The 15068-nt window shown below is 52.6% G+C and overlaps 1 protein-coding gene across 1 annotated transcript in view; it reads left to right on the top strand.

Moving 5' to 3' along the window:
- The first annotated feature begins 12793 nt into the window (after positions 1–12793).
- UNC5D (unc-5 netrin receptor D) overlaps positions 12794–15068 on the top strand; it is a 90606-nt gene continuing 88331 nt past the window's right edge. The window contains exon 1 of the mRNA XM_054000473.1: positions 12794–12872. Within this exon, the coding sequence (XP_053856448.1) occupies positions 12794–12872 (79 nt within the window). The remainder of the gene's footprint in view (positions 12873–15068) is intronic.

The raw sequence follows: 15068 nt of genomic DNA, 5'->3' as shown, positions 1-15068 counted from the left end.
TGTCTGGAAAATACAAGGGTTGCGAGTTCACCTTAAGGGGATTTTTAATTCTCTCTCCTACGTGATCGCTTAGGAGAAAATGCTGATACTGACAGGAGCTGGGATGCCAAAATGAACCAACTGGGCTGGTGAATTTGGGATTTGGAGGCAAATATTGTAGGGAAATACCCCCGTGGAAGGAGAAGAAACCCACAGCACCCCAACAAGCCCACAGCACCCCAATTCCCTCAGCTAAAACAAACCCCACAGCACCTCAAATCTTCAATTAAAAAAAACCCCACAGCACCTCAATTCCCTCAGCTAAAACAAACCCACAGCACCCCAAATTTTTCAGTTTAAAGCAAACCCCACAGCACCTCAATTCCTTCAGTAAAAAAAACCCCACAGCACCTCAATTCCTCAGTTTAAAACAAACCTCACAGCACCTCAGTTCCCTCCAAAAAAAACCCACAGCACCCCAGTTCCTGAGTGTAAAACAGACCCACAGCACCCCAATTCCTCAGTTTAAAACAAACCCCACAGCACCCCAATTCCTGAGTGTAAAACAAACCCACAGCACCCCAATTCCTGAGAGTAGAACAGATCCACAGCACCCCAATTCCTGAGTGTAAAACAAACCCCACAGCACCCCAATTCCTCAATTTAAAACAAACCCCACAGCACCCCAATTCCTGAGTGTAAAGTAGACCCACAGCACCCCAATTCCTCAGTGTAAAACAAACCCACAGCACCCCAATTCCTGTGTGTAAAACAGACCCACAGCACCCCAATTCCTGAGTGTAAAACAAACCCACAGCACCCCAATTCCTCAATTTAAAACAAACCCCACAGCACCCCAATTCCTGTGTGTAAAACAGACCCACAGCACCCCAATTCCTGAGTGTAAAACAAACCCACAGCACCCCAATTCCTGAGTGTAAAACAAACCCCACAGCACCCCAATTCCTCAATTTAAAACAAACCCCACAGCGCCCCAATTCCTCAATTTAAAACAAACCCCACAGCACCCCAATTCCTCAATTTAAAACAAACCCCACAGCACCCCAATTCCTGAGTGTAAAACAAACCCCACAGCACCCCAATTCCTGAGCGTAGAACAGATCCACAGCACCCCAATTCCTCAGTTTAAAGCAGACCCACAGCACCCCAATTCCTGAGTGTAAAGCAGACCCACAGCACCCCAATTCCTGAGTGTAAAGCAGACCCACAGCACCCCAATTCCTGAGTGTAAAACAAACCCACAGCACCCCAATTCCTCAGTGTAAAACAGACCCAGAGCACCCCAATTCCTCAGTTTAAAACAAACCCCACAGCACCCCAATTCCTGAGAATAGAACAGACCCACAGCACCCCAATTCCTGAGTGTAAAACAAACCCACAGCACCCCAATTCCTGAGAGTAGAACAGACCCCACAGCACCCCAATTCCTGAGTGTAAAACAAACCCACAGCACCCCAATTCCTGAGAGTAGAACAGATCCACAGCACCCCAATTCCTCAATTTAAAACAAACCCCACAGCACCCCAATTCCTCAGTTTAAAGCAGACCCACAGCACCCCAATTCCTCAGTTTAAAGCAGACCCACAGCACCCCAGTTCCCGGTTCTGGGGCGCAGAGGCCCCTCGGGTCCCCTCCATGTCCCTCCTCTCCATCAATAGATGGAGCTGGAAGCACACAAATCCATGGGAGGCGTTCCTGGGAGGCCTCAGGAGCTCCTGCTGCCCCAGGATGAGGGGGAAACACATCGAACAGAGCTGGCACCCCTTCTCAGTGGACCTGGAATCGTTATCCCATCAAAATGCACATGGATGAGGAAGATAAGTGGGTTTTTTAAGGACCAAAAAAAATTAAATTCTGGTGAATTTCCATCATATACCTGCTCCAGTGCTTGAGTTTATGGGGAGTAATGTTTTTATCAGCTGCCAAATCCATTTGGTGACTTTTCTTTCATTAATTCTTTTTTTTTAGTTTTGAGATAAAACAATGCATTTTAGAGAAGCTACTGATGACTCTGACATCTGCCCAGAAACTCTTCTTTCTTACAGCTGCAGTTTGAAACTTATTTGGGGTTCTCAATTAATTCCTCCTTGTGCAATTCCACTTTTTATTACGAATTTAACCGCTATTACAGGTCTGAAATGTTGTAGGTTCATTCGGAAGGGCTGAATTCCCAGAAATTTTGGAGTGAGCAGGGGTGGGAGGGTTTTTTTTTTATTATTCTGCTGGTGGCTGTGAGGTGCCAGGAGCTGAGGTGGTTTTGGGGGGAGGATGGGAGCAGCAGCTCCTCCTGCTGCACCAGCTCTGGGCTGGCCAGAGCCACAGCTGGGCCTGCTTACTGAGAAATAAAGGCTTGGTTTGGTGAAAAAACACTGAAATGGGAGAAGCCTCGGGCTGTTTGGGATCCAGGATGGGATCAGGGCAAGGAAACCTCGCCCTGGAAATTCCCTCCCGTGGCTTCTGTTCCAGGGGAGATCATTAAACCAAAACTGGGAGAGGATGGAGCCTTTCCTGGGGAGGCAGAGCTGGGTTTGGGAAAGGGAAGCAGAGCTGGGTTTGTTTGGGAAGGGAAAGGGAAGCAGAGCTGGGTTTGGGAAAGGGAGGCAGAGCTGGGTTTGGGAAAGGGAAGCAGAGCTGGGTTTGGGAAGGGGAAGCAGAGCTCGGTTTGGGAAGGGGAGGCAGAGCTGGGTTTGGGAAAGGGAAGCAGAGCTGAGTTTGGGAAAGGGAAGCAGAGCTGAGTTTGGGAAGGGGAGGCAGAGCTGGGTTTGTTTGGGAAGGGGAGGCAGAGCTGGGATTGTTTGGGAGGGGAAAGGGAAGCTGAGCTGGGTTTGGGGAGGGGAAGCAGAGTTGGGTTTGTTTGGGAAGGGGAAACAGAGCTGGGTTTGGGAAGGGGATGAAGAGCTGGGTTGGGGAAAGGAGAGGCAAAGCTGGGTTTGGGAAGGGGAAGCAGAGCTGGGTTTGGGAAAGGGAAGCAGAGCTGGGTTTGGGAATGCAAACACCCGGGCAGGCCCTCAGGAGCCATCATCTCCCAGGAGTTAATTGATATTAAAGTTGGTGTTTCTCCTCTAATAAACTGCAGCAGAGGAGTGAAACTTTCCTCGGCGAGGCAGGAGCAGCAGCTCCTCCTTTTCTCCGTGTGACCCCAGGGAGAGGAACGATCCGAGTGTGGTTTTCATCCTCTGCCCCCACAGGGACCTAACGGGGTTCGTTTAATAACATCCCCTTTGTTCTGGCAGGTAATCATGGGCTGGCCCAGATAGCATCGCAAATCCTCTTTACCAGGATCTTTATCAAGGCCTCAGCAGCATGCGGCCATTTCCAGGCTTTAATTAAAATGACAATATGGGTGAGATTCCCCGGCCTGGCATCTCGGCAGCATCAGCCTGGAGAGGGACAGGGTAATAAATGGCTTTTATCTGGTACAGGGAGAAGGCAGAGAAGTTTTGCCAAGGCTTTAATCAGCTGTTGCTGGATGGAACCTCGCTTGGAAGTTGTAGGGGAAGGGAAGGTGTGTGGAACCCCTGGGCTGTGCTGATGGAGCCCAAAAACCCAAAAACCTAGAGCTGAAATGGAATGGGAGGCTCGAACCGAGCTGGGACGGTTTGCACCTCTGCTTTTGGCCACCAGTGGTGGGCATGTCAGGTCTGGTGATGGAGAACACAGGATTTTGGAGCACAGCATCCTCTGGGTCAGGGCTGGCTGTGTTCTCCCTGCAGAAACTGGGGCTGCAGGCAGCATTCCCAGGGCTGCTTTGGGAAACAAAATGGGCCATTCCCGACTCACAGATCGGCAAATCGCTGACTGGGGTTGGGGAAAGGCTGGATTTGAGAAAACAGCGGGAGGGGAGGGGTGTGCTGGGCACTGCCCAGGGCATTGTGGCACCTGGGGCCAGCCCTGCGGTGCTGGGGCTCGGGAGGGATCCCTGACCTCCTCCTCCCTGCCCCAAATCTCCTTTGGCACCTTTGGGTTCCCACCTGGGAATGCCCAAACCCAGGGGAAGGCTCCTCATCTTCCTGCTGCTGCCAGGGAAGCCAGGGCAGGGAGGGCGAGCCCGGCCTTATCAGCAGCACGAGGGAGGCTGCTTATCAAAAAAATCCACCTCCCCTCCTCTCCCCACCCTCAGAGCTCCGCCGTCCCTGCTCCTGCTCCCCAAATTCCCGCTGATAAGAACCCGCTGTGCCTTCCTTTCCCGCCGGGGGCACAGCGATGCGGGGGAAGAGGATTTAAAACCAGACTGGGCATCCTCCCCCAAGAGCACCCAGTGCCACGGGGTGCAGAGCTGTGAGGTCACAGGTTGGGCTCGGTGGTCTCAAAGGTCTGTTCCAGCCTCGTTCGTCCTGGGATTCCGTGAATTCCCTCCCCAGGGTTCCCTCTGGCACGGAGCTGTGCAGCTCTCCGGGGAGGCAGGGAGGCTCCAAATGAGGCTCAGGCCTCGCTGCCCACTCTTTGAGGTTTCTTGCCTCTCTTTGGGGGCCCTGAAGAGAGCACTTCAAAGCAGGAGCTGCCCCCCAGCCAGTGCTGAAAGTTTTCCAGCACTAAGCATCTTCTACATTGGAATTGCGTTGTGTAACCTCCACGACGCAATCACTGCGAATATCCCGAAGAACAGCAGATGACAACGGATGAAAAGGCTCCAGGAATCAGCTGACTTAAGGGAAAATAATTACCTTTACTCAGCAAAGCTGAAGTTAATATTTTTGAAGCACTGAGTTGCCCGATAGAAACCTCCTCGAAGAAGTTTTTTTTCCTGGTTAATCTTAGCGCTTTTTCTTGCTTTGTTGTGTTCCTTTGCTTGGATTTTGTATCCTTTAAAAGCTAAACGAAAGGGCTTTGTGTCCTGTCATGGCTGGCTTTGAAATGAGAGGTTAAAGGAAATCTCTGCGTGCCTGAGAATTTCTGGGGTTTGTTCCCTTGCTGGGGGTCACGTTGGAAAAGCCTGATGGGACATAATGGAGTACACAGTGATGGGATTTTTAAATTTCTTTTTTTCCATATCAAGGTCGTATCTGCAGTGCAGATTTCTCTGAAACCACGCTGGGAGAAGTGGGTTTGTGTCCTACCCTGCAAAACTCCCGGATTTATTAAAATGGGGGTGTCTACCAGCATGGGAAATACAAACATCCTACTAAAAAAAAAAAAAAAAAAAATCTGTATTTTGATCTGAAAGCAGCAGTGCCCTGAACTGGAGCCCTGCACATTTCCTGGGACTGGGAGAATTTTATTGCAAATCTCAGCTTGGCTCCAAACCCAAGAGCAATTTCCTGGCAGTCACATTCCCACCTTAAAATCTAGTCCTGGTTTAGAAATGTGAGTCTCTTTGTCTTAGTTCATTACAGCCACCCTTTAAATAATCAGTAATTACCAGCCTTTAACCTTTAGATCTAACCCCAGACAGCAGTTATTTAATATTATTTTACTCTAAGCGTTGAGGAAAGGAAGAAATCTGTATTTCAAAGCAATTTAGTCTTATGGTTTTATCACATGATCTGGGCTTTTAACAGCTTCATAATTATTCCTACCTGGGCTGTCTCCTTCTGCCTCCCTTCCCACAAATCTTCTTTATAGCAGGATCAAGGAATTGTCTCCTTCAGCTTCCTGAGCACAGGGCGGGAATGGGAATTGAGGCATTAAAGGGGGAATTGAGGCATTAAAGGGGACTCGAGGCAGAAAGGGGGGCCCTGGCTCGAAGCCAAAGAGAAAACTCCCTGGACAATCCTGAAATTCCCAAATTTGTGCACTGCAGTCCATGCTCTGGGGCTTGTTGTGCTACATCTTTCACAAATTTAATTAAATTAAATTTAAAATATATCAGCGATGGCCCTGGATGATTCGCCTGGGAACTTTGAGGAATGTTTGGCCTCGAAGCCTTCCTGGAGAGGTGGGGTGGGAGCAGGGCAGGTAAATCCCAGCCTTTTGTCCAGGGTGAAATCCCATTTCAGTGTCACAGCCGTCCCTGACCTGCCTGGGAATTGCAGTCCCCGAGTAGGAAACACCTCTGGGGCTCTGGTGCCTCCTGTAAGGGGGAACTGGGTGATTAAATGCTTTAAATTCCTCAATTTTTTGGGCTGACAAACACCAGAAAAATGGGAGAAAAGGGTCCAAAAGTGAGTTTTCTGCACTGTTTGGTTCCTGTGTCAAGGTATATCACACCAAAGACACAAAACGTCAAACTTTAAATACTTCAAATCTATTGTAGGCAAAACTTCCCCTCCTTTATCTGCCAGCAGTTGGAGCTGGGGATGTATTTAGAAAATACAGATTTTCTTAGAAAAGCAGATTTGTTGTTAATTCTTGAGAGACTCTCGAGATTTGATGAAATTTCTGCATTTGCAGTAAGTTTTTCTGGTAGAGCGCCAGGCCTGGACAAGCAAAGCAGAACCCTGCATTCGCTGGGCTCCTTCTCCTGAGCTCGGGGTGTTTTCCCTAAAGCCAGAGGAAATTCCACTTGGACTTTCACCCGCTTGCAGCGAGCCCAGAGCTCACCACGTGCGGGCTGAGCCAAATCAAATCTGTCGCCCTGTTCTTCAGAGAGTTTTAAACTTCTTCTAAAAGTCCCTGTGCCTTCTGACATTTACATATTTCAGCTGAGTTTTCTCACGCACTGTTCGTGGCAAATAATGATTGTTTTGCATTCTTCTTTGTGGGAGGGGAGGATTGATGGGCTGTTGGTTTGGCCAGTGTGGTTGGAGAGGTGGCAGCTTCACCCTCCAATCCGCCGTCACTTTTGTTATTGTATATATAGCGGAGTCAGACAATAAAGTTAGCTTTTTTAGGTTCTTTTTCTTTCCTTTTCCATCTCGCCTGCTTCTGTGGGTTATTTCGCGTCGCGGTGTGACAGAAATGTTTAAATTCGGCGGCTGAGCACGTTGCGGGGCCGGCTGCTTCCCTCTGCTGCACGGAGCCAGAAGTGCTCGGGGACGGAATCGGGAGCTCTGCCCGGCCCCGCAGGGCTGAGCTGCTGCCGGGAGGTGATGGGGACCTGCCCCGTGACCCCTCTCTGGTTCTCTGCTCCCTCCTGGAATGATGTTTTGGTGTGGGAGAGTGTGAAAAATCCATATTTTATCGTCGGCTCTTGGCAAATATTAAATTGGGTGCTGTATGTGTTATGGAGGGTCGTTTTGTAATGCTGCGTTAATCCTTTTTAAGCAGTGTGTTAAATATAGTTTTAGGTTACAACATAGTGATAAAATAGAAACTCTGCGATGTAAGATATTTTTTACAAGCTCAAGAAAGAGATGAGATAATCAAGAAACTCTTCACACAGAGATAACAGCGACAGGGCACACAAAGAGTTACAGCCTCCTTATCAGAAAAGACAAACATCCTTCCACCTCCTCTCCCTCTTCATGGAACCACCAGGATTAAGGGGAAGAAGTTGACAAAAAACAGAAAAAAATTCTTAATTTGCAAGGAATTCCTGCACCATGTATGAGCTCTATGAAGATGCAACAGGCTGCTGCTTTTCAGGGTTATTCCTTTGTTCACAGGGCGTGTTTTTGGCAGCTCAGCGCCCAAAAACATCCGGACGTCCGAAATTCTTTGCTTTTTATTGTCTTGTAGTGTCCTAATCCTCACTGTCCACATTTTTATTGCTCTAATTTTATTACTATTTTTAATAACTATTTTATTGTTAATAATGTTATAAGATTTTTAAAAACAAGTGGTTGGTGTTTTTCACAGAGAGGTTTTACAGCGACTTCTGCGAGCCACAGAGAAGTTTGAGAAGAGGGTCCGTGTCCACCCCTGAAAGGATTTCCTACCGAGGTCGTTGACACAGAAACCAAGAAAGAAAAAGGAGAAATAAGAGAAACCTGCCGCTGCCTGTTCCGGTGAGCACTTTGTGGGAAGTGTAACTTCATGAGTTTTGTAAGAATGCATAAAAAGCATGCAGGCTCGGATAAAAAGGGGTTGAAGCCTCCTGAAAACGGAGTTGCTTTGGATTTTCTCCATCCCAACTCCGACATTTTGGAGCTTCAGGAACATCCCAGCTCCTCGCTGTCTCACAGCTGAGGTCACCCTGCTGCCCTCCCCGGTTTGGGGCTAATGATTTACCTGCCGCTTCAGGTGTGAACGCTTGCAGCTGCTCCCGGCGAGGAGCACCAGTGGCTCAGGTGCGTTTGTTCTCTTTTCTCCTTGCTCACGCTCACGGCAGCGGCTCTGTGGCACCGCGGGGATGTTTTCATTTGCCAGAGCAGCAGAAGGAGGCAGCTGCCTTTCATCTGCGTCCCCAGCCCTTCTCTGACACGCAGGTGATGGAAGTCCTGGTTTCTGGCCCGGCACAGGTGGGGAGCTCCAAGGGCATCTGTGGCAGGCACATTCTCTCAGGATGTGAGAGAAATCTCTCTCTCAGGATTTTTCATAGAAAGCTTCTTAGATTTCATAGGAATTTCATGGATCTCTCAGAAATCTTCTTCAGGATTCTCTCAGGAAATCTCTCTCTCAGGATTTTTTTCATAGAGGAGCACAGAGAGAAGAAAGAGAAAGCAATTCCTATTTCTGCTCCTTGTTTTTCCCTTGTGGAATGTGTTTGGAGAAATGTTTACCTGGGGTGATTGCTTGGTTGGATCCTGGTGAGGATTGTCTGAGCCTGGTGGCCAATCCGATCCAATCCAATCCAACCCAACCCAATCCAATCCAACCCAATCCAATCCAACCCAATCCAATCCAATCCAATCCAATCCAATCCAATCCAATCCAATCCAATCCAACCCAACCCAATCCAATCCAATCCAACCCAATCCAACCCAATCCAATCCAACCCAATCCAACCCAATCCAATCCAGCCCAGTCCAATCCAATCCAATCCAACCCAATCCAATCCAATCCAATCCAATCCAATCCAGTCCAATCCAATCCAATCCAGTCCAATCCAACCCAACCCAATCCAACCCAGTCCAATCCAACCCAACCCTATCCAATCCAGTCCAATCCAACCCAATCCAACCCAATCCAGTCCAACCCAATCCAACCCAATCCAACCCAATCCAACCCAATCCAACCCAATCCAATCCAACCCAACCCAACCCACCTGTGTCTGGACTCTCAGAGAGGGTCACGAGTTTTAGTTAAATATAGTAGTTAAAAAGTAGGTTTGTAGTTTTAGTATCTCCTTTAAATAGTATATTAATGTATTATAGCACAGTTATCATAAAGAAATCATTCATCCTTCTGAGCTGGAGTCACACATCAGCGTTTCTTCCCACCTGGCTGCAGAGCTTCGAGCAGACCCCGAGCGCCTCTGCGAGCTCAGCTGGAGCGTCCTGCTGAGCCTCCGGGATTTAGCTTTTCTTTTCTTTCCTTTTTATTTCAGCCCGCAGCTCTCCGGGTTATTACGATGGTCGGGGCGTTGGTGTCTCCTCTCCACGAAGATTTCCCCTGCAGCTGGGGAGTGCCGCGCGGTCAGTGAGCCAAGGTGGATTGCAGGAATCTCCTCAGTGCCTGAGTGGCACCACAACAAACCTGAGATGGGGGAAAAGGAGCCCAGAAGTTGCTGTGGGGTGGAGATTTTGGATTCTGGATCCTCTCTGCCCCTCCCAGGGGCGTTCTCCAACTGGGATGTGGCTGCTGGGTCGAGATGTTCAGGAAAGGCCAAACCGAAGCAACTTTCTCCTTTCTGGTTTTTATTTTTTTTTTTGTTTGGTGGGGTTTTGGTGCAGCTGCCTCAAACTTCAGGCTCGGAGTTTCCAGGAAATGCAGGCTCCAGCTGTGGAACGTGGACCAGGCCTCCATTCCTGGAATCACTGAAGTGCCCTGGTGTGCACAGAGCTTCATTTCTGTATTTATTCCGCATTATTATTTATTCTGCAGCAGCGCTGAAAGGACGGATAACTTCAGCTTGAGCTGCGCTCCACCCGCTCAGAAGAAGCTGCCTCACCCCGAGATTTTATTTTTGTGGAATATTCTGCTTATTTCCATTTCCAAGTGCGCTGATTGAAGCCACAGCTGCTGCCCTTATTTCTACTTTTGCTCTCTCCTTCCCCACCAGAGCTGCGTTATAAACTGAGGACTCGGTATTTTTATCTGAAGCACCAAACACAGACTCCGTGGCGTAGGCAAAAATCCATAATTAGTGGGGCTCGAGGCAGAAGTGGCTGCACTGACGTGGGCAGGCTCGGGAGGATGCTCTGCCACGTGAAAACTTTCCCGTGGAGCGGCCCAGCTCTGCCCCTCCGCGGGGCTTTTGTTGGGTTTGAGTTCGGCTTTTATTATTATTATTATTACTTTTATTTCCTTGGCAGCATCAGACACAGGGAAATGACCTAAAAGGCTGTTGAAGGAAATGTATTTTTCATATATTTGCTCCGTGCCTTTGCAGCGCCGCTCCTCGTTGTGAGCTGGAGCCTGGCAAGCACAGGTTGGCGAGGGAATAAGGAATCTTCTGATGTGATGTGCTCAGATATTGATTTTTTCCCCCTCCCCTCTCTCTTAAAATTCTGTTTACAAATTCCTTTTGCTTTAATTATTTCTTTCCTCCTGAAGGCAGCACAAAGGCAGCCTGCAGGAGGACCAGGGGCCGAGCCCTGTTCTTCAGGAGATGGAACCAGCCCTGCTGCGCTCTCCCGGCCTCTTCCAGGCAGGGACTGAAAAGCATTTTGTCTTTTTTCCCCAAAACTTGGGAAACGAGTGGGGTTTGGGGTTGGGGTGGCTGGGATGGGGCGAGCTCAGTGCAGCTGCTCCAGCACGGATGGGGAGCAGTGCTGAGCTCTGCTCTGGGCCCCATGGAAATGGAGTTGATTTCCAAAGGGGGATGGAAATGGAGTTGATTTCCAAAAGAAAAGGGATGAGCCCTGAGCTCTGCTCAAGGCCTGATGGAAATGGAGTAGAATTCCAGTGGAAGGATGGAAACAGAGTTGATTTCCAAAAGGGGGAAGGGAAATGAAGTTGATTTCCAAAAGGAGGATGGGAATGGAGTTGATTTCCAAAAGAAAAGGGATTAGCCCTTAGCTCTGCTCAAGACCTGATGGAAATGGAGTAGAATTCCAGTGGAGGGATGGAAACAGAGTTCATTTCCAAAAGGGGGATGGAAATGAAGTTGATATCCAAAAAGGGGATGAGCCCTGAGCTCTGCTCTGGACCCCAATGGAAACGGAGTTTATTTCCTAAAGGGGATGGGAATGGAATTGATTTCCAAAAGGGGATGGAAATGGAGTTGATTTCCAAAAGAAAGGAGATGAGCCCTGAGCTCTGCTCAAGACCTGATGGAAATGGAGTTGATTTCCAAAATAAAAGGGGAATGGACGCAAAATTCCAACATCTTGGCCGGGAATTTTTCCTGCTCCCCTTCCACAGCCAGAATTCCTTGCAGGCCCCACGATGCAAACAGGGCCTGGCTGTTCCTGCCCTGTGCTGAGGGAATCTCCACTCCTGAGCATCAAATCTCATTCCGTGCCTCCCCCTGCCCCGTTTCTGCGGGGTTTGTGTCCCACACAGCTCTGACACGCCAGATCCCCCGTGGCTTTGCCCCTTTCCTCTCCCCCTCTGCCCACTGGAAAGAAAACACCACAAATCCCCCAAATCCTGTGCCCTGGCTGGATCCAAGGACAGAGCCTGGCAGAGCTGCTGTTCTTTCCAGCCACAATTCCTCCTCCAGCCGTGCCCTCTCCTCCAGGTGCTGCCTCTGCTTCCCAGCCCCTCCCTGGTCGGATTTATCCAGGGCAGAGCAGAGCAGCCGTGGTTTCACTCGGGCAGAGCCAGGAGTTTGGCCTTGGACCCTTGAGGTGTGTCCTGATCAGGCGTGTGATAAAAATATCGATGTGCAATTAGCCGGGGAAGGGAAACTGCTGCCGCGGGCAAGAAAGAGAATTTTAGATCACAGCCCCCTGCAATATTGATAACAACAGCCCAGAACAGGGCGGGTGGGCTGGGGAGGCTTTTTCATCCTGTTCCTGGGCACGGGGATGCGTTTTTAGGGGTTTGGGCCCAAACGTGCGAGTTTAAAGGGTGGAGCAACCTGGGGAGGGCGCAGGGCCACGCCTGGGTGTCACAGCCTGGCCTCGGGGCTGCGGGGGAAGCCTTGGGGCTGCTGCCAGTGGCTCTCCCGGGCCGGGGCTGGCGGGTCCCGCACCCCCGGGGTGGGGGACAGTGTGGGGCGGGCCCTGGGCGTGTCCCCGTCCCGCACACCCGGGCGTGTCCCCTCGCACCTGGGCGTGTCCCAGCTCACCTGGGCGTGTCCCAGCTCACCTGGGTGCCCCTCCCCCGCCGCACTTTGGGGGGGGGGAAGGGTGGGTGGATGGGTGGGGGGGGGGTCTCGCCTGTCCTCCATCCCCCCCCCACCCCCAAAACCTGCGCGCGCGCCGCCGGCAGGACCCGCCCCGCGCGCCCCTAATTGGCTGCGGGGGGAGGGGCGGCTCATTAGTGATGCGGGCGCGCGCCGCGGCCCCGGAGTCGGCGGCGGCCGGAGCGGGGAGCGGAGCCCGCACCGCGGCCCCGGAGAGCCGCATCCCCGGGGGCGAGACAGCGCGGGGGACAGGAGCGGGAACCCCCCCCAAAACCGCCCATAACCCCCCAAAACCCCGGCCAATTCTCTGGCTGGAGCTCGGCTCCGCATCCCGGGGCTTCATCCCCGGGGCTCCATCCCGGGCTCCGCATCCCGGAGCTCCATCCCCGGCTCCGCATCCCGGGGCTCCATCCCCGGCTCCGCATCCCGGGGCTCCATCCCCGGCTCAGCATCCCGGGGCTCCATCCCCGGCTCCGCATCCCCGGGCTCCATCCCCGGCTCAGCATCCCTGGCTCCGCATCCCGGGGCTCCATCCCCGTGTTCCATCCCCGGCTCGATCCCCGGTTCTGCGGGCTCAGCATGGGCGGAGGAGCCCCGCGCCTGCACCGGCGGCTGCTGCTGCTGCTGGGGCTGTGCAGCTGGACGGCCGCGCTGCGAGGTAAGCGGGGCTCGTCCTGCCCTCCCCGGGGCGACCGTGGGGCGCGGGGGTCCCACCGGTTGCTCCGCGGCGGGGGGAGCGCCGGAGGATGGCGGAGCGGGAGCAGCGAGACGCGGGGAGATGGCGGGGACCCGCCGGGAAAAACATCCACTATCCCAGCGCCGGGAGAAACCCCGCATCCCAGCGCCGGGAAAAACATCCGCTATCCCAGCGCCGGGAGCAAAACCCGCATCCCACCTCCGGGAGAACCACCGGCATCCCAGCGCCGGGAGAAACACCTGCATCGTCGCTCTGGGAGAAACATCCACATCCCATCTCCCGGAGAAACACCCGCACCGCCGTGGGGAGCGGAGCCGACGGCGCTGGGGGTCCCGGGGTGGTCCCGGGATGATCCTGGCCGTGGTCCTGGGATGGTCCCGGGGCGGTCGCGGCCGTTCGGGTGCTTGGGGCGCAGCGCATCCCCGCGGGCTGCGGCTCCGCGCACGGAGCGCTCCGCGCTGTGCGGTGCAGCAGCCGCAGCAGCCGCGGGCAGCCCGCGGGGCGCGGAGCCAGGGCTGGCTCTGGCTCTGGCTCTGGCTCTGGCTCTGGCTCTGCCTCTGCCTCTGCCTCTGGCTCTGGCTCTGGGGGTGTCCCGGGACGGGCTCCGGGAGCCTCAGGGACCCCGCGGGCAGCGCGGTCTCATCCCCCGGGTGCCTCCGGCCGATGCGCACACGCGGGTGGATCTGCGGATCTGTTTCCCATGTGCCAGGCTCGTGGAGATACTCCGAATCCCTTTTTTTTTTTTTTTTTTTTTTTTTTTTTTTGGTGATTTTTATTTAACTTTTCCCTGGTAAATCACTGGAGGGCAGTCAGCTCTTCAGGGCACCCAGCCAGAGGATGTCACCAGCCCTCGCCGCCCGGGCTCCCGCAGCCTCGGCGGGGCTGGCTGGGCTTCTCCCGGTGCTGGAAGTGCGGGGACGTGCGGGCGGGGCTCTGTCCTCCCTTTCGGAGGAAGGCGCCTGCTGCGGTGAGCAGCTCCGCGACGCTCAGCACAAGCGCTCCTTCCCGCACCGCGGAGCGATCAGACTTCGCGGCTCCTCACAGGTTCCTCACCAGTGGAGCTCTCCCTTCCCGTCGTGTCTGCGCTTCCATTCTCCTTTGGATGGAATTTATGGGCTCTGCTCTCTGCAGGGGAGACCATCCTCAGGTAGCCACGGGCTTGTGCCCGCTGGCCACAGGTGCTGGAGCCTCCCTGGCCACCTCACCTGCCCGGACCTCTCCCTGAATTATGGCTCCAGCAGAGGAGGATTTTGTGGAACAGACAAAATCTGCCCTTTTGGGGGTGTTTTGGGGGAGGAAAAAAAACCGCCAACCCACAGAACCCCACCGGTTTAGAGGGCAGTGAAATAAATGGCGAGAGTAGAATGGAAAAGAATAATTCCTGGTTTTCATTATACTTTGATCGAGAAGCGTCGGTGCCTGCAGAGGGAACCGTGTGCCTAAATCAGTGATGGGGGTGCTCGGTGCCTTCTGTGCCTCCCCCCTGGGAGCCTCTGGCAGCTCTTGCTCTGGGCGAAGTGTGGTCAGGGGCTGGAATTTCAGACCTCGGGGCTGGGAGATGCTTCTGGTGCTGCCAAGTAACAAATTCCAGCTCTTTAATTAAAACGCGCCGGGTTGGACGTTTGGGATTCTGGGCTGGGGCAGAGTTTTGGGCACGGTTGTGAGGCAGAGCAGTGATTTCTGGGCAGTTTGGTGGCGGTGCTGCCTGGGGGTCACTGGCAGCTCTGGCTGAAGCAGCTAAAGCTCAGCTCCAAGCCCGGAGCTGTGAGGTTTTGGTTTATGAAGTTGTCTCAAAGCTGCCTCAGAGACAGATTGTGCTCAGATTTCTGTTCTGAGCGGGGATTAAAGACAAATGGAACGGTTGTAGAAACCCCTGGCACGGCATTTGAAATCTGCTGGAATGAATATACATGGATAGCCCTGGGCTTGTGCTTTTACAGGAAAAAATTGCTCTGACAGGCTGGTAACTGGAGGAGAGAGTCACTAATATTTATTATCTCCTTTCTGCCTCCAAACTCATTTTGAGTTGCACATCTCTGAACGGAGATGTCTGTGAACACGAGCGTTAATTCTCTGCAGCTCGAGCTGTGTCAGATCGGGGCGTTTGGTGCTAAACGAGCATCGTTTGGGGATTTTCCTGCTCGGGAAGGAGTGGGG

Source organism: Vidua macroura, chromosome 28, assembly GCF_024509145.1.
Source record: "Vidua macroura isolate BioBank_ID:100142 chromosome 28, ASM2450914v1, whole genome shotgun sequence".
Classification (NCBI taxonomy): domain Eukaryota; kingdom Metazoa; phylum Chordata; class Aves; order Passeriformes; family Viduidae; genus Vidua; species Vidua macroura.
This window is presented reverse-complemented; position numbering and strand designations above follow the sequence as displayed.